Source organism: Perognathus longimembris, chromosome 7 (assembly GCF_023159225.1).
Source record: "Perognathus longimembris pacificus isolate PPM17 chromosome 7, ASM2315922v1, whole genome shotgun sequence".
NCBI classification, from domain to species: Eukaryota; Metazoa; Chordata; class Mammalia; order Rodentia; family Heteromyidae; genus Perognathus; species Perognathus longimembris.
In genome coordinates this window covers 1,815,987-1,834,755 of record NC_063167.1, presented here as the reverse complement: position 1 = coordinate 1,834,755, position 18,769 = coordinate 1,815,987, and the positions used below count along the sequence as shown (strand labels likewise).

General features: G+C 68.2%; 1 protein-coding gene across 1 annotated transcript in view; it reads left to right on the top strand.

Annotated features, from left to right (window-relative positions):
• Megf6 (multiple EGF like domains 6) overlaps positions 1 to 18,769 on the top strand; it is an 80,833-nt gene that overhangs the window by 30,578 nt on the left and 31,486 nt on the right. Inside the window, 1 exon segment of the mRNA XM_048350110.1 lies at positions 2,232 to 2,354. Within this exon segment, the coding sequence (XP_048206067.1) occupies positions 2,232 to 2,354 (123 nt within the window).

Genomic DNA, 18,769 nt, shown 5'->3' with positions numbered 1-18,769 from the left:
TCCCAGGAGGGCAAGGCCTGTCGACAGGGTGTGGGGGGGTCACGGCCTCCCAGGAGGGCAAGGCCTGTCGACAGGGTGTGGGGGGGTCACGGCCTCCCAGGAGGGCAAGGCCTGTCGATGGGGTGTGTGGGGGGGGTCACGGCCTCCCAGGAGGGCAAGGCCTGTCGATGGGGTGTGTGTGGGGGGTCACGGCCTCCCAGGAGGGCAAGGCCTGTCGACGGGGTGTGGGGGGGTCACGGCCTCCCAGGAGGGCAAGGCCTGTCCATCCTGGCCCCTGAGGGGCTGAGGTCTCTGGTGGGCAGGCACGGCCTGAGGTCCCCACAGACCTCGAGCCGCGGCTGGGGACACGGGAAGCCGGTGGGCGGGATGGGCCCCCCCCCTCAGGCGGCTCTTCCTCAGGGGCCGGGTGTGAGGGTCCCCCGGGGGCCTTTCCCCATCCTGCCTCTTCCTGAAGACGCCCGGGCAGAGTCCCTGCACACGGAGGCGGCCGGGCCGGCCCGCAGTGGCCGTGTCAGCTCCCGAGTCCCGGGAGGAGCGAGGGCAGCAGGGCAGCCCGGCTGTCTGTGGCCCCTGGCGAGGGGGGCAGGGCAGGCCCTCCCGCGGCCATCACGGTGGTCGGCGAGGGAAGCTTCGGAAGGGAGCTGTGTGTGGTCCCCGAGGTCCTGCTGTCCTGAGGGAGGCCGGCCTTGCCAGGGGTCTGGGGGCCTGGCCGGGCCCTGGCCCTGGGCAGAGAGGGATGTGGAAAGGACTTGGGCCTCTGCTCTGTCCACTGCCCGGGCCCCAGCCCCTTGGTGGGGGCCGCAGAACCCTTCTGGGCCTGGGATGGGAGTGTAAAGTAGCTATGGAGAAGCTGGTGGGGGGGAGCCGGCCAGTGGATCGGGGGAGGGGGGCACCTGTCTCCAGCTGACCACCCCCCCAGGCCTCCCTGCCCAAGTTGAATCCCAGAGCTTCTTTTCCCGTCCTTCCACCCTGCCCGGGCTCCGTCCTGGGCCCAAGTCCCACTGCCCTCCTGGTGTTGCCCAATCCGGGCACCGTGGGGCTTTCTGTGTGCCCTGCCTCTCTGTGCCCGGCTTGTCCCTACAGCCTGGGCTGCAGTAGGGAGGCAGGAAAGGCCCCCGAGCTGCAGTGGCCCCTCCAACTTGGTGTCCCCCAGGGTGAGGCCTCGCCCTAGTGGAGGCCCAGGACCACCTGTCAGGCGGAGCTCCAGGGGGCCCGGGGCTGCCTGTGCCAGCGTGAGAGAGGTCTTGCTCTCGGGCACACCTGCCTGACCACCTGCTTCCCCACGGTGGCCTGACCGGCGGAGCAGGCCTAGGAGCTGGTACGTGTCTCAGCGGCTGGCCTACCGGCCTGGCCTCGGTGCTGGCCCCAGGCCGGCAGACAGGAGGCCCCAGCCCTGACCTCCCCGGGGGCCGCCTAACTCTCTGGGAATTCCCAGAAAATTCCTGCTGTTAACCTCCGGGGCGGGGCTGTGGGCTGCGGTCCAGCCGTCTCGAAGCAGCTGGCCCGTAGTGTGGGTCACAGCCTTGCTTAGGGGACAGTGCCGCACTGGAGGCCCTCAGCCGAGCTGGTGCGGGGCAGGCTGGAGCTTTCGGTCGGGGCTGGTTCAGGCCTGGGGAGCAGCATCAGCCCCCCTGGCCTGGCAGGGCCTGGCGGGGCCTGGCTCACCCCCCAGCAGTGGAAGGGGCCGAGTGCCTGGCCACGTGTGCCCGTGGCAGGCCGGGAACCCCACGCCCTGAGCCCACCCTGGCCCACGCTCCCCGTACCCCCAGGGAGAGCCGGAGCTGCGGCCTGCGGTCCTGAGTGGGGGGCGGGGAGGCTCCTTAGCTCCTCGCGGACCTCAAGTGGGGCAGCACAGCAGAGATGCTGGACCCTGCGTCGCCCCGGCAATGTTCTACCCAGGTCCAAGGCGTCTGCGGGCAGCCCGGCCCTCCCCCCTCCAGCCCCGACGGGCCGGGTCAGTGCCACCTGACCCCCGCAGAGCGGTGAATGTGGAGCCCCTGCCCAGGTCCCAGGCTGCTGCGAGGGTGATGGTGTAGGGGACCCCCGATCACACGGCTGAGGAGGGTGGGCCGGGGCGCAGGCCCGGCTGTCCTTCCAGTGGGGACGGGGTCCGAGCCGCCCCGCGCCTGGGTGCGGCTGACGGCCGCGTCCTCCGCCCAGGCCCGACTCTGTCCTGCTGCCCCCCCCCCCGGGCCCGGGGGCCCGGCGCTCACCCGCCTTTCTCTCTGCAGATGTGGACGAGTGTGCCTTGGACAACGGGGGCTGTGAGGGCCCGTGCTGCAACACCGTGGGGGGCTTCTACTGCCGCTGCCCGCCCGGCCGCCAGCTGGGGGGCGACGGCAAGACCTGCCAAGGTAGGCCCGCGAGCGTGCTCGTCCCGGGGGGGGGGGGCAGGCCGGCGGGAGGGCGGGCCCGGGAGGCCGGAGCCAGCCGGGGGAGCGAACCCGGCCTCTCAGAAGCCCGGGGCTGCAAGGGCTCACCAGCTCCAGTGACCCCTGCGACTGCCCGACGTGGCAGCCAGCCAGAGGGTGCCCGAGAGACAGGCAGAGCCGAGGGGGACGGAGGCGGGGCGGCGGCAGGGGGGCGCCGGGAGCCCACACCTCCCTGGTCCCCTCCTCGGCTTCCTCTGGCCGCCCTGCCCCCCGTCCCTGGGGCAGGCGTGGGCAGCTCAGCCGCTCTGTCAGCCGTGGGGACCCTGGGCCCGCTCTTCCCCTCAGACGGTCACCGACCCCTGGCCGCCTAGACTATCTCTAGCCACGACCGGTGCTGTCTGCAGCGGTGCAGCTGCCCGACAGAAGGCGGGAGGCTGGACTCGCGGATGGGGGTCTGGAGGAGCGGGGGGCCTGTCCTGTTCTGTGTGCTCCTTTCTGGCTTGTGCTTGTGGGCTAGGAGGCTGGGGTCGGGGAGAACTGTGACCTGCTGCTCACACCCCAGGCTCCGGGGGCCCCCAGGGTAAGGAGGAGACCCGGGGGTCTGGGCTTAGTGAGAAGAGGGGTTGGTGTCCCCGGAGTGGTCTCCTTGGATCCTGGACCCCCAACGCCACCCTGGTCTTTGCCGTGGCTTCTCCTCTGTGAAGTGGGCTTCACTGGGGCGGGGGATCCCTCCCCCCTGAGGCCGGGACGTGACACATGCAGAATGCAGGTGGACATGGCTGTGGAGAGGCCTGTGGCTAGAACGTACTGGGCCGCCGTGACCAGTCGTGGGCAGTCTGGGCTGGCCCGCGTCCCTCCGCTGGCCCTGGGCAGGCTCCCCAAGAGCTGGTCATCCCCTACATGTTAGCCTGACCCCACTTCACAGGCCACCTGCCCGCAGCACGCCCTCCTCCTAGCTAGAGGTGCCGCTGGACTTCCCAGTCCCACGCCCCCGGTCGGGGCAGGCGAGGGGCCCTGTCCCCCGGGCCTCCCACCTCACCTGGGTCGGGTGGGATCTGAACCCACCACCTTGGTGGCAGTCTCCAGGCTGGCCCCTGGGGCTGCCACCGTGGAGCGCGGGATGGCGCGCTCGCTCCCCCCCCCCCCTGTGGCTGCCGCGCCCAGCGTGGCCCGCTGATTTCCCTCTGCCCGTGTGGCCTGTTCAGCTGCCCGTCTCTGTGGGCAGATGCTAGGTGCTCCTGCCTGCCTCCCCTGCCCCCCCCACGGTATGTCATGCCTTTTAGAAGCAGCTGCACCCCCCCCCGCCACCCCCCAGTCACGAAGGCCCAGCATGGAGCCCCTGCTATGGGCTAGAAGTCACTGGTGCCCCATGAAGGGTGGTGATGGGGGAGACAGGCGCGGGCCTGTGAACCCCGAACCTTGGCTCCATCCACTCCTGGGTTTGCTGCTCTGGGAGAGGAGTGGACCAAGCCCACGGCCCCGACTCCCCGGCTCTGCCTCAAGCCTGGGGTGGGCGGGGGGTGGGCCCCACAGTGGCAGTCCTGGGCGGGTGTGTGTCAGGACCAGGGGGAGGGTCCCCCCAGGCTAAGGGAGCTCCTGCCTGCACGTCTCCTGCCTGGTAGATGTATGGGGGGGGGGGCTCTTGCTTTGCTCCTAGACTCTGGGGAAGAAGGAGTGGGGTCTTGTGTTCGGGGCCGGGCCCTGTGTGGGTGCCCATTCACACATGGCGGGCCTGGGGGGCTGCGGGGATCTCTGCGGAGCGCCCCTAAGGACAGGCTTTGGACACCCGGCGCGAGTGGCTGGAGGCCGGGCCTGGACCAGGTGACCAGGGACCCGTGCGCCAGGCTAAGCGATGTCCCCACCAGGGGACCAGCCTCGGGTCCCTCTCCTCCCCGCCTCCCGCCTGGCCCCGGCCCCCGCTCTGTAGGTTGGGGAGAGCTGGCCGGGTCTCCACGTGGCCACTGCCGAGGGCCGGGAGCCCGTGTGTGTGCTGCGTCCCTGCCCGCGGCCGCCCCACCCCGCGGCGGCGGCGCAGGCCAGCCCAGGTCCCGGGGAGAAGGACGGCCTCGCACGCAGGCTGTGCGCCCCGGGTTGACGGTGGGGTGAGCCCAGAAACCGCTCCGGGTGATGGATCGACGCTATCAAACAGCGCTGGCGCGCGAGCCTGGCCTGAGCTGCCCTGGCCTTGCTCCCAGGCCGGCGTGTGGCGTGTTCCGGGAGAGTGACAGCCAGAGCCGCGTCCGCTCCGCTGCGCCCGGCGGCCGTCGCCGGTCCCCGATGTCCTCCTGACCCGGGTCAGGTGGGCTGAGGCTTGTGCGTGGGGAAGCCCCGTTTTGGGGAGCAATGCAGGCTTCTTTCTGAGTACCGTACCCCAGGACCCCAGACTCACCTCCCTTTCCACCTGAGCCCCTCTGGAGAGGCCACGCCTGAACCCGACCTGCGCGTCCGTGAGGGCCGAGGCGGAGGGGCCCGCGTAGAGCCTCCGCCCCAGCCTCCTCCTCTGTCACGCGGGACAGATCACGCTTTTGCCCTCCAAGGCCTCCTGGAGGACTCGGGAAAGGCCGCGTGGCAGGAAGGCCGCAAGCGGCAGCCCCGGGCGGGCACCGGGGGCGCTGCCTCCCGCACGCAGACGCCGCGGCCCTGCTCCAGGTCACCGCCCTCCTCTGCCTTCTCTCCACCAGGGGTGCGGGGAGCAGAGCTCTTCCTCCAGGCCCGAGACACATCTGTGCACGACTCCAAACTCCCCTCGTTTCCCTCTCTACCCCCACTGTCCCTCGTGCAAACACTCCCCTCTGCCGCACAGATTCAAAGACAGCAGAGCGCCAGTGGCTCACACCTGCCATCCTAGCTACTCAGGAGCTTGAGATCTAAGGATCGAGGTTCAAATCCAAGCTGGGCAGGAAAGTACACGAGACTCTTATCTCCAATTAGCCAGCCACAAGCCAGAAGAATAGCTGTAGCTCAAGTGATAGCGCACCAGCCTGAGCCAAAAAACACCGGGGCCCTGAGTTCAAGCCCCAGTGTCAGCTGGAATGTACACAGGTCCTTCCGCCACCAGGAGTGTCCCCAGTGTGGGTACCCAAAGGCTGCCTGCCTTGGGCGGCAAAGTGTTGCCTGTCCTCCAGCAAACGGCCCAGTGTCCTGGGCTGTGGACGGGCAGGGCGGGCTGGCAGGCCAGCCTCGTGTCTTGTCACTGAAGTTTTTAGTTTCTCTCGTTGGCCTCAAGTATGACTGCAGACAGACAGACACACACCCCGACTCATCACTACGCGCTGGCTGGGTCTGAAGGACACAGTGGCATTGCAGTGGGGAGGGTCAGCGCCACCGCGCGGAGGAACCGGGGGTCTCACGGGGAAGGATGAGTACCCGGGGGGTCTCCGTGGCTGGGCCTGGCCTCCCGAAGGCTGGCCTCCCATGCCGGGTGGGAGTCGGCCCCGAGGCAGCCCTGCAGTTCCGGCTCCAGCTGACCGTGCTCGTGACAGGAGATAAGGAAGGAGCCTGGGAAAGGGGCGGCCGCTCCCTGGGGAGACGTGGCCGTCCAGGGCAGGGCTGGGTGTCTGTCTGTGAGAGGCCTGTGCCGTCACCCTGGGAGACCAGTCTCGCACCATTCCCAGGAGCCCCGCCCCACCTGCCCTCCTGTCGCCGGGGGCTCCAGTCCCGTCTCTGTCACACTGGCTCGCTTGGCCTCGGCACCCGAGGGAGCTGCCAGGTCCCGTTCCCTGTCCCCAGGGAGGGGAGGATTGTGGGAAGTGACTTACAGCCCTGGTTAGGAAGCCTGTCTTGACAGCTGGCTGACCCAGGCCAGCTGTGCTCTTGCACAGGGAGGGGGAAGTGGTGCTAATTCGGACCCTGGCCTGGTGCGCGGGGCAGGTGCCTGGCACCCTAGGCGGCTGGGGGGGGTGGCACGGTGCCCTAGGCATCTGGGGGGTGGCCTGGGGCAGGTGCCTGGCGCCCTTCGTGGCTCGGGGGGCGGAGGAAGAATCCATCTGTAGCCGAGGAGCCCGTCGGTGGAGCTTTCTCTCACCTTCCACCAGGGCAGGCCCTTGTCCCCCAGAGACCCCATTCCACGACTCTCAGAGGACCATGGCCTTGTTGGGGTAGCCTGCCCTCCGTTGCGCGCTGGGATTTGTGCTTCGGGATGCTGTGTGCGTGGCACCGTAGCTCCCATGTTAGACGTGAGCTCAGGGCCCTGAGAGGGCAGCGGGGGCTGCCCAGAGCCCCGGGGCCGGGTCTGGAGGCTGAGGGCTCCCCCTCGCACAGCGCCCCGCCTGGCTTTCTGCTCAGCTGCGGTGTTGGGTCCTGGGCCCTGTCTGAGAGCACGAGCACCCGCCCTCCCCTCCTCTCCCCAGGGCTCCTCGTCCGTCCTCTTCCTCCTCTGGCCAGCAGTGCACATGCCCACGATGAGGTCTGAGTGTCGGGTCCTCGCAGTTCTCAGGGCTCCAATCCCCAGCGTGGTGAAGCTAAGAGACAGGGCCTGGATTTCAGGAGGTTGACCCGTGTCCTCGTCCATGAGATCGGAAGGACGGTGTTGGCCCCATTCCCGCCCGTGCTGGGACCTGGGCCTCCCAGGTCCGTGTCCTCCGGATGCGGGCAAGGAAAGCTGGCTGCGAATGTTTGTGACCCTCCAGGCGTCTGGCCAGAGGCCTCCTCCCTCCGAGCCGCGGAGAGTTGCAAGCTCTCACTCGCAGTGCTGGCTCTCGCTCTCGTCTCTAGTGAGCGAATTCTGGCAGGGGTAGCTGTGCTTGAGGCCAAGGCAGGAGACCAACAGCTGTCAAGGCCAGCAGGCAGAGCCAGCCTAGGGACAGGACAAAAGGCCTGCCCGGCCAGCCTGCCCTGTCCCCCCGCGAGGGAGGGCACGGAGAGAGTCCTGAGGATGCCGGGACGGGCAGCAGGCAGCCTCGGGGCCCACGGCTGAGATCCTCCCCACGGCAGAGGGGCCTGCGTGGATTCTCCAGCAGGCAAAACTCGCTGAAGCTCAGAAGGCCTGGAAGTGACCCAGAGACAGGCCTGGCGCGGTCTGTCCGCCGCAGGTCCCAGCCACAGGCCTGCGGGAGGCGGGGGCGTGGACGCGTGCGCAGGGAGCCCCAACTCTGAGCACCCTGGGCCTGGGTAAATGACCCGTGGACGGTGCAGGGAAGGCCTTTCCGCGGCTCTGGATGCGTCTGTGGCTGGCCTGCGTCCTCCCGGACTGGGGAGAGGGCAGCCCTCACCCCTGGTCCCCGTTTCCCACGACCTTGGCTGGTTCCAGGTCCCTTAGTGGTCCAGGGTCCTCCTGAGCAGATGGGGCGATGGGGGGTGGGGTGGGCAGTCGCTGAACACCCGGGAGCCCCCGGGATGCCTCAGAAGGACACACTGGTCCAGCACTGTGTCCCTCCGTGTCGCCTGAGAATGGAGCTCACAGGCCCTGCAGCCAGGCCAAGGCCTGGGACCTGTCCTCCGCAGCCTGCACAGGGCAGGAGCAGGGAGGGAGGGGGGGGCGGGGCAGGGAGGGAGGGGGGCGGGGCAGGGAGGCCCCCCGCCCAGCCCTGCCCCTCCCGCCTGTGTCTCCCCTCTCCTCCTCCTGTCTCTGTTTCCGTTCTCCACCCCCATGCATTTCTGCTCCTCCGGCCTGGCCTCTGAGTTCCGGCCTCCTAGTTGCGTCCTCAAGCAGCCTGTGCCTTCTTGGCTGGGACTCAAACCCGCGCGGGCTGCCCTGGGCCCCGCGATGCTCGGCCTCTTCCCAAGGCATGTGGGGAGCGGCCCCGGCCCCGGCCTGTGCCTGGGTCTCCCACCCCGCCACCCCTCTGGGCCCTGCTGGGCCCCCAGTGGAGCCCCCCTCTGGGCCAACACAGCTCGAGGGGGGCGGCAGATGAAAGAGCGCGACAGGCCACGGCACAGCCTGTCCCGGGGGTCGTGTGAAGCCTGGCGGCCAGGGCAGGGCTTGTGCCCACCAACGCTCGGCCGCCCTCGTGTCCCCAGGAGGTGGCTGGCCACCGGGGGTGGGAGGGGGACGCCCCTCAGCGTCTGAGGTTCATGGTCCTGGGCACCACCGCGACGAGGGAGCGAGTCCCAGCACACGCGTGCACACGTGTCCCGGGCCTAGCCCACAGCGCCGCCTCCTCGAGACGGCCCGGGTGCGGCGCTGGGGTCCCGGGGTCCCCAGCTGCCGGGTCTCCAGAGGAGAGAGCTGGCCCGTCCAGGCTCTTCCAGAGGCTGGGGCTGCGAGGGGAGGGGGCGCCCCGGTCTCCCGCCGGCCCCTGCCAGGAGCAGCTGCAGCCGGCATGGCGGCCGGCCGGGGCGGCCGGGACGGCCTGGTTTCCATTTTCCTCCCGCGGCTTGGGCGAGGAGCAGAGCCGGTAATGGGTTTACCAGGAGGCCAACGCGGAGCGGAGCGGGGCTGGGAGGCCGAGCCGGGTCCGGGGCGCCCTGAGGCCGGCGGGGGCTGGCGCGCGCCGCTCCTGAAATGAACTGCAGCCCTCCGTTCAGCCGAGACGAGACGGGTCGGGAGGAAAGCCGGGGAGGCTGGGCTCCGCGGGGAAGTGAGCGGACTGCGCTGGAGGTCAAGGGTCAGCAAACCCAGGGGCCCTTTTTGGCTCCTCCTCTTTTTCCCGGCCCCTCCTGCAGCTGGGACGGGGCAGGTGCACATGGGGGGGGAGGGGGAAGCCCTGTCCTTCCTCCAGTCTCACGCTGCTTCTCTACCTGCAGCCCCAGCCCTCAGCCCTCCCCTCCCCACGTGGTAACGCTTAGCCCCACTCACAGCTCAGGCAGACACTCAGGCCTTTGCCTGCTGGTGTACCCCCAGCTTCATTTTTTTTTTGGTGGCAGGACTGGGGCTTGAACTCAGGACCTTGCACTCTTGCGTGGATTCTTTTTTTCTTAAGGATGGCACTCTACTACTTAAGCCACATCTCCTCCCCCCCCTTTGTTTTGGCTGTGGGACTTGAACTCTGGGCCGGGGTGCTGTCCCTGAGCTTTTTCTCTGAAGGCTAGCCCTCTGCCACCTTGAGCCACAGCGCCACTTCTGGTTTTCTGGTGGTCAAGTGGAGATAAGAGTCTCATGGAGCTGGATGCTGGTTGGCTCATGCCTGTCATCCTAGCTACCCAGATGGCTGAGATCTGAGGATTCTGGTTCAAAGCCCGGCCAGTCTGGAAAGTTCGTGAGACTCTTTTTTTTTTTTTTTCTCTCAGTCCTGGAGCTTGGGACTAAGGGCCTGGCTTCTTCTGCTCAAGGCTAGCGCTCTACCACTTGAGCCACAGCACCACTTCTGGCTTTTTCTGTGTATGTGGTACTGAGGAATCGAACCCAGGGCTTTGTACATGCTAGGCAAGCACTCTACCGCTAAGTCACATTCCCAGCCCTGTGAGACTCTTATCTCCAATTAACCACCAGAAAACCGGGAGTGGTGCTGTGGCTCAAAGCGGCAGAGTGCTAGCCTTGAGCTGAAGCCTTGAGCAGAGGGACAGCGCCCAGGCCCAGAGTTCAAGACCCATGACAGACAAGAAGAAGAAGAAGAAGAAGAAGAAGAAGAAGAAGAAGCAGCAGCAGCAGCTGCTCATGGACTTTCCTGCCAGGCGTGAGCCACCAAAGCCTGGCCCACCTCTCCACTTTCGCTGGTTAACTGGAGATAAGAATATCCTGGACTCTCCCGCCCAGCCTGACCTCAAACCACGATCCTCTCCTCACATCTCAGCCTCCTGAGGGGCTAGCGTTCCGCGCGTGGGCCACCAGCACCCAGCCAACCTCAACGTTGTTTAAGATTGCCTAGGGTCCCTGTGCCGAGCCGGGAGCGTGCCCAGCCCGGCCCGGCACCGCAGACACAGGGGCACCCTTGGGCGTCCTCGTTCCTTCCCTGCTCGCCTGGGGCACCTCGCCTCCCACCAGGGGCGCCTAGGGACCTTAGGGACCTTAGGGACTTGGGCCATTGGTCTCTCTCATGACCCCCACCCCTCCATCTCCTGTGGACTTGGTCCTCACCAGGGGAGAGGTTCCAGTCAGGGCCTGGCCCCCCGGGAGTGCCGTCAGGTGGGCACGTGGGTGGGCGGGGTGGGCAGGGAGCCTGCGTCCTTCTGTGAACTCCCCACCCAGCCTTAGCCCCCGGGAACCTGCGAGGGGACGTGTGAGGCAGGCCCCATGCCCCCAGGCCTCGGTGCCCCTCGGTGCCCCTCTGTAGCCACCCCACGCCCCGTGCTGCTGTGTGCCAGGCTGGGCGGCCTGGGTACCGCTGGCCCTTTGAAGAGTCAGCAGCCCTTGCTCCGGTGCCCGGGCTGGGGGCTGGGCCGGCGGGGGGTGGGGCTTCAGAGAGGGGGACACCGAGGAGCAGACCCGCAGAGCAGGGGTCAGCGGGGACTTACTCAGCTCTCCCAGCCCCCCGCCCCCCATCCCCCCGGCCACAGGAAAGGAGAGTTCTGCCCTGCAGTCCCGAGCCAGGGCTCCCTGGGGCCGGTCTAGCTCCGCGTGGCGGTGTTTGCTAGTGGCACTGAGCCCGTGCCCCAGCCCGGGGCCCGAGAGGACCCAGTGGCCGCCCAGCTTGAGCGGGAGCCCAGGTCAGGGTGGGGGGCTGGCCCCCTTCTGCTGACACAGACATTCCGGCGGGCAGAGGCGGCGCCCAGCCGCGCCTCAGCGTGGGGAGGGCGTTTCCCCCGCGGCGTGCGTGGCTCCAGGCACCGCCTAGACTGCCGCCGGCTTCCTCACTTGTGGCCGCTGCCCCCTCGGGGCCACACCCGCATCCCTAGGCCGGGCTAAGCGGGATGCAGGACACACAAGTGACCGGCCCCACTCGGGCGGGGATGGCGGCTGCGACCGGAGGACGGGAGGTGGGACAGGAGGGCTGGAGCGGCTCCAAGCTCGGAGGGCCTGCAGGTGCTGGGGCGCTGGCTGCACCTGGCCGGGGCCACGGCTCTGCCTTCCTCGGGACGCTGGTCGCTGGCCCGGGCCTCGTGGCAGGGGCCCTGGGGGTTCGTCCTCCCCCACCTCGCCCCCAGCACCTCCTGGCTTTCACGAACTCAGGGTCCAGCACGTTCCCCCTAGGAGGCGGGGGCTTTTATGGCCCCGCCCCGCTCCAGAGCAGGAAACCGAGGCACAGAGAGGTCCCGTGGCTGGGTCTTGGGAGGAGAAGAGCAAATGAGCCGTTCACGCGCGCAATGAGGTCAACCCAAATTTGGTCAAAGCCACGGGAAGAGAAGCCCAGGGAAACGGGCGGCAGTGTGTTTGGGTTCACCGAGCACTGTGTGCGGCCATTTCACGCCCACGTGAAAGCGGTGGACGAGGCGCTCGGCGGGTCCTTGCTCCTCCGGGAGCGTGGCACCTCGCTCGGCGCCGGGCGGGCCCCGGCTGGTGGCCTTGGGCGGGCCGAGGCTGGGCTCCAGCGCCTGCCCTCCTCCCCGGGCCCCGCCTGCTCCTCCCAGGGGACAAGGCCTTTCCCGGGGTGGGAGAGGCTTCGGGGACAGTGGGAGACACAAGGCTAGGTCTCTTGTCTTGGGCTCCTCTTCCTTCCAGGGCCCTGGTCCTGGAGGGTGTGTGTCCCATTCCGTGGCACCTTGAACGTGACAGAGGCTTCTCCCAGAAGGACGATCACGGAGGGGTCGCCGGCTCCCCCCGTCTGGCGAGGAGGGGAGTTGGAGTCTCCCACCCCCCCTCCTGGAAGCCGTTGGGTGCGGCTGAGGGCGGGGACCTCGAGTCTCCGTGAGCTCTTGTTTGTGAGCCCTCCGCCAATGAGGTGCTTGCTGCCCAATGGAAGTGGTGGTCCAGACAGGCTCCCCACCCGGGGCGACCTCTGGAGGCTCCCCAAGTCAATGGGGGCCCCACTGGGGGAAGGCAGGCCCCGGGAGGTTTGTGTGCGCTTGGTGGTGCGGCCGGGCCGGGCTCCGGAGGGCCGGCGGGACCGGGCAGGGGGTTGGCGGGGGCCTGGGAGAGGCCCCCGCTCTCCGCCAAGGTCTCGGGGCTGCACCCCCCAGCAGAGGCCGCCCCCTGCCGCCTCCACGGGCCAGCAGGGCGTCTGAGGGCAGGGGTAGGCCTCTGACGGTGCTGAGCTTGGCCGGGGGCTCCGTCTTCCTGCGATTGCCGGAGCTAGGCGTCTGCTTGGATGGTTGTCTTGAGGATGGGACCTGAGGACGTCTCGGGCTCCGTGTCACACCTCAGCAGCGGGGATGTGGGAGAGGCAGGCGTGTCTTCAGAACCGGTCAGCTCTGACTGTGGTTCTCACCCCCCCCCACCCGCCACCTGTCACTGGTGCCCCTTGGGCCCCGCCCAGCGCCAGGGGCTGGACAGGCCGGGTAGCTGTGTGGCCCACTCCTCCATCAGCGGTCTGGTGGCCCAGGCAGCGTGGACCCATCTTCCTGGCATCTGTAGCCAAAGTGGCCTCCTGTCACGTGGCCTCTGCCTACGGCCCCCCCCCCACCCTAGAGTCTAATGACGGAAGACCGCTTCCACTTTTCGGGGAACAGCGTGTACTTCCGGGACATTGTTGCCGCGTCCCGTTGTTGTTGTCTTTGGGGGACACATGTTGGAGAGCTCCCTGGAACAGTCGTGGGCAGGCATTTGTCCCCTCCGTGCCCCCTCCCCCGGGGCAGCAGGCAGCCCGGTGTCCGGGGCTCCTTCCACCGACACTAGGTTGGTCCCTGAGACAGGTCATGGCTGGTGGACATCCACCCAGCGCCCCAGCTTTCTGGGCACGTCTCTCGTAGCCTTGTGCAGCCTTGGGAAGAGGGAGGGGGAGGGGGGTCCCCAAGGGCAAGTGGAGGAGAGAGTTGAGAGCCGGTGGGGGCCTCCTCCCGAAGCTGGAATCCCGGACCCCGCTCTCCTGCAAGGCAAGCGTGGGGCTTCCCAGGGGCCCAGCCACGGCCACCCAGAAGGGCTGCATTCCCTACCGCCCGGGGCTAGACTCCATCCCTTAAAAAACACCTTTTTGTACAAAGGGATTTCAATTCAATGTATCGACCTATGAGTCAATATCTCTTGATCCACGTCACCTTTTCCATTGCTCTCTCCAGTCTCCCCGCCCCCCATCCCTTCCAATTACCCGGTTCCATCCCCACACTGCTACATTGAATATGTCATGTCCCTCCCTCCCTCTCTCTCCACAGCGCATTTCAGCCTCCTGGGGTTTGCCCTGTTAAAGGACAGGTGGGCTGTTCAAAGGAACCCCAACTCTGCCGTCGAGGATGCCTGTGCACGCAGGATAGGCCGGGCCCCTGCGCGACCCCAGTCCCGCCTCCCCCGCTCGCTCTCCGGCAGGCCGGCTCCTGCACAGGGTGGGGGGTGTGGGGACCCTCACGTTCCCCGCCCCCCCCCCCCCCGCTTTGGGGCCTCCCCGCCCGGCCAGGACGGCGGCGCGTCTGCTTCGGTTTCTCTTCTGTGTTGGCGGGGGTCCCCGTGTTTGTGCATGCGTGTCTGCGCAGATGTTTGCACGCGCCAGTGTGTCTGTGCGCGTCTCTGGCGGCCGGAGGCCGTGCGTCTGTCTGCGCCTTGAGTGGGCGGTCGCAGCCGCGGTGGGGTCTGTTTGTGCACGTGTGTGTGTGTCTGAGCGAGGGCCGCCCGTGTCTTTGAGTGGGTCTCAGTCTGCGTCTGCACGGAGCCCGGTCCGTGGTGAGCCCGCGTTCTGGAATGCGAGGGGCGGGGCCTTGGCGGCCGGCTCAGCCCCCCGGGGGCAGGGGGCGGGCCCGGAGGCGGGGAGTCTGAGGATTTGGCCTTTACCTGCAGGGGGCGGAGGGAAAGCTGAGCTCTTAAAAGGGGGCCCCGTGGCTGGGCCGGCGCTGAGCCCCAGTCTCTGAGCACCCCGAGCTCCGCGCGCCCTGGCTGCCCCGCGGAGCCGTGGGGCCGGCATGGAGGCGTCCTGGGGCCGGGGCTGGCTGGCCACACTCTGGTGGCTGGGGTTCCTGGGGAACCCGGCGAGCGTCGGGGGCACGCACTACCGCTTCCTGTGGAGGAACTGCTACCCGTGCCACCTGGGCCAGGCCGGCTACCCCGTGGGCACCGGCGACCAGAGGCCAGGTGGGCGCTGGGGGGGGCCGGGCGGGGCCGGGGCGCTCCCTCCCCGGCAGATTCCCCTTTGTCTCCTGTTTTCAAAGCCTGTGCCGGGACTGGAGGGGGTGAGGTCTGCAGGGCCTGGCACGCAGCCCCCAACTCTGGGACAGAGCCAGGGCGCCCCAAGGAAGCAGACACTGTCCCCTCAGGGGCAGTCTGCAGGGGGCGTGGGTTTTAGGAAGGTTGTGTGTGTATGCGTGTGTATGTGCATGTGCATGCGTGCATTCATAGGTGCGTGCACGTGTGTGTGTGTGTGTGTGCATCTGTGGTCTGTGCTCCTGTCTCGGGTGCCCCCGTCCTCTGCCGGCAGCTTGAGGTCAGGTCACTGGACAGGCAGGCCGGAGTTGGCCCCGGGGATTCCTGACGCCGGGTCTCCTCCCCAGGGTCCCGAGAGTCTTGGCCTCGGGGGACCACGTAGGGGGGTGTGGCCGTCCTCCCTGCCCGCTGGCTGCCCAGCCTCCGTGCCTGGCCAGCCGGGTCCCCGAGAGGCCCTGGGCTTGGGACTCCTGGGGACCAGGAACCACCACCGTGTCCTGGGTCCACCCCCCCCCCCCCCCGGTGCTGCTGCGTCGGTGCCTGCGCTGGGCTCGCCTCTCTCCACGTGGCCGCTGGGAGCTGGGCACCCTCAGGAATGCGAGGGGGTGTGTGTGGTGCGTTGGGTTCCCAGTGAGTCATCCCCGAACCCCAGGGGGTGCCGCTCCCCTCCGGTGCCGATGTGGTCTGGGGGGGCGGGGTCTCTCCCTCATGCTGGAGAATGGCTGCCTCTCACGGCGTGATCTCTCAGCCAGCTGGGCCCAGACTGCCCCAACCCCGATAACTGCCCCCCCCCCCCGTGGCACTGAAGGCCTCTGGCTGGGATGCCTGGCCCCAAAGCCTTGCGAGGGGCAGGGAGGGAAAGGCCCTGGGGCGATGGAGCGCTTCCTGGGGACCAGGATGCTGGGGGGGTGTGTGGGGGCAGAACAGAGCCAACTTGGTACCCTCAGAGGGGAGCCTGCTGGCGGGGGTCCCGGGCTCTCCACATTTCCGGAACCTGGGCAAGCTTAAAGGGGCCTTTGGGGTGGTTTCTGCAGAGGCAGCGTTGGCCGCGGGCCAGGCCCGCCTGGCCGCCTGGGGGAAGGGATGGGGTGGTGAGGGTAGCGGTGGCCCCAGGCTCCTGAGTGGCACCGGCTTGGCAGGCACAGGGCTCCGAGAAGGACCGGCCCGGGTTGGCACAGGGCTGTCAGGGCCGGCGTGTGTCCGCTCCTGTCCTGAGCCTGCCAGCGCCCCCCCCCCCCCATGCCCTGGCCAACAGGAGGGCGGGAGCCCGGGGCATCCCTGCGAATCTCAGGCGGGGCTGCTCCTTACGACGGCCCTGCCAGCGCTTTGCCCCCAGCCCCACGGCCCCTTGCCAGAGAACCCCGGGCTGTGCCTGAGCCGGACAGGGCAGCCCCGACCCAGGCGTTCCCCGGAAACGAGCTGATTCCAGCCCAGTGCTCTCGGGAAGCAAGCGAGGGCTGGCCTCCATGCCCCGCTCCATGCCTCACGGCACCCCCCCCCCACCCCCCAGCTCTGCCCGGGGCTCCGGCCCCCTTGTGGTGGCAGGGGGGTATTGCCGCTGGAGTTGCTCAGCCATGCTTAGCAGGGGGGGTGGGAGGGGGAGGCCGTGTGTGCGTGCGTGTGTGTGCAGGGCACTGCAGGCTGAGTGTCAGCATCACGAGTGGCACAGGGTGCACACCAGAGCAGGTAAGCCTGCGGGGGACACAGCCCCGCGAGCCTCGTGGTGGGCCCCGGGACTCGAGGCTGCTGGACCGGAAGGCCAGCTGGGAAGCAGATCTGCTGCCCCGCCGCTGGGGCCTCCGGGGCTTGGGACTCGTTGAGTCTGAAGAAGACTCGCGGCACAGCCAGCGCCCCGGGCCGCGCGTGCGTCTTGTGGCTGCTGCTGCGAGTTTCCCTCATCTCCTGACGGCCCTGGAGGTTCGCGTCTCGCCTCGGGAGGCTCCGGGGAGAGTCTCCCCCCCCCCCCCCCCCGCACGCCTGGGCTCCCCGCCTCCTCCCCCGCCCAAGCCAACACCTCAGCGGCTTGCAGCTCTGGGCCTCTGCTCCACCCCAGGTTCCCGACTCTGACTCTGGTCTCCCTGTCTCCCTCTGGTAAGGCCCACCCATAATCCAGGATGGCCTCCCAACTCGAGATCTGTCGGTCTTGAGCGTGACGTGTCCCTGGCTGCGTGAGTCCCGGGGAATGCCCGCACCGACGCCTTTGGGGACGCGATTCCGTCAGCCACGCCGCCCCGTATCTCCTCAGGTCACTGTCGACGCCGTGGCCCTGTGCTCAGCCCTCCCGGGGCCCCCGGGGCTGCCTGAGCACAGCTCTGAGGAGAGGGCGGCCACGGCTCGGGCGCTTCCAAACACCTCTGCCAGGATCCTGGCCCTCAGAGCTCGAGGGGACCCCAGCAGGACGCTGTCTGGCCAATAGACAGGCCTGCGGGGGTTCAGTCTTTCAGCCTTGAACCCACCCACTGGGTCTCGATGCCACCCCTGCACACGGCAGAGGGGGCTGGGGGCTGTAAACCATGCCAGCACCTCTGTAACCCCTGCTCCTATCCCCATCCCGGACTCCCCCCTACTGAGCAGGCACCCACCCTCCATACAGCACCGCAGGGGGCAGGGAGGAGTTGGGGTTGGCGTGTCCGTCCTCCCTCCCCCTCCTCCCACCCGGAGGATCCTAGAGCCGAGTGTGGCTTTTCCCCAGGCCCGGGTGCTGGGCGTGGACTGCGTGGCCCCTGTGGCCCCCGCCTCGGCCTTTGCTCAAGGGGGCTCCTCCTCCGCGTCCGTCGGTGGAGTCCCTCCGTGTGCCCAGGGCGCCGCGGGCCCCTCAAAGCCCCTGTCCTGCCCCGAGGCCCCAGGCAGGGCACCTTGGGGCTTTCCCGGGGGCACAGGGTCCCTGAGGTGCCTAACCACCGTGGGCTAGTGTCTGGCGGCCGGGAGAGGCCTCGCTGGGAGACACACGGGCGGCCCGGGAGGCCTGTGTCCTCTGCCTGTCTGCACGCGGTTCCACGCGCGTCCACCTCCGCCCGGGCCTCCCCGAAGCCCGGCGGGGGGGGGGGGCGGGGGAGCGGCCCGGGCCTCCCCGAAGCCTCCACACAGCTGAGATCTCCAGCTGCGGAAGGTGAGGGTGGGATCCGTAACGGCCCCCCCCCCCCCGGAAGGCTTTCTCGGGCCTCGGGTTTGCATCCCGTGGGCTCCCAGGCAGCACTTCCCCTGTGGCGTGCGCAGAAGGTACAGCAGGACCCCTGCAGGCCTTGCCTCCCCCCCCCCACCACCCCGTGACTGCCTACCCAGCTGTGGGCAGAGAATCTGCTCATTGGCCCCCAGGCCAGAAGGTCCTGCCTCTCCTCTCCTGCACTTCAGTGGGTCTCCACAAGCCGTGCTTCAGATCGGGCTCTGCTACAGGCTGGAAGGGACGGGGGTGGTGAGGGTAGCGTACAGCCCAGGCCCCTGTCCTGGGGAGGGGGCAGTGCTGCCCTTCCTGTGTGGCGCTGGGAGCCCTGGGGGGCGGGGAGGGAGGGTCTGACTCGTTCTGGGGCGGCCATGACAAAGCACCACAGCAGATGGCATAAGATAGCAGGGAAGCGTCTTCCTTCCTTTGTATATGCCTGCCTGCCTGCCTTCCTTCTCTCTCTCCCTCCCCCTCCCTCCCTCCTTCCTTCCTTTTTTCCCTCCTTCCCTCCCTCCTTCCCTCCTTCCCTCCCTCCTTCCTTCCTTCCTTTTTTCCCTTCTTCCCTCCCTCTTTCCTTTTTTCTCTCCTTCCCTCCCTTCTTTCTTCCTTTCTTTCCTCCTTCCCTCCCTCCCTCCTTCCTCCCTCCTTCCCTCCTTCCCTCCTTCCTCCCTCTCTCCCTCCTTCCCTCCTTCCCTCCTTCCCTCCCTCCCTCCCTCCCTCCCTCCCTCCCTCCCTCCCTCCCTCCCTCCCTCCTTCCCTCCCTCTCCCCCTGTCTTGTGCCCATACTGGGGCTTGAACTCAGGTTCTCATACCCTTGCTTAGTTTTTCCGCTCCAGGCTGACACCCTCCCCCTCCAGCCACCCTCCACTCCTGGAGAGGGAAGTTCCTCCTTCCCTCTTGGAGGCCAGGGTTCTGCGCTCAAGGCCTGCGGGGGAAGGCCTGTCCAGCCTCTGTCTTCAGATGGCTCCCCTCGATTCGTAGCTTGGGAACGCTGCACCCCGCTTCTGTTTGGTCTGCACGTGACCTTCTCCGTGTAGGGCCCCAGGCATTGGGTCGGGGGCTCCCTTTTCACTGTCTCCATCCTTACGTTGCCCACAAAGGCCATTTCCAGACAAAGTCACGTTCTGAGGTTCCAGCGGACACTGTTCAAGCCAGCAGACCCCACCCTCCTCCCAAATTCTCCATTGCCTGGGAGGGGGC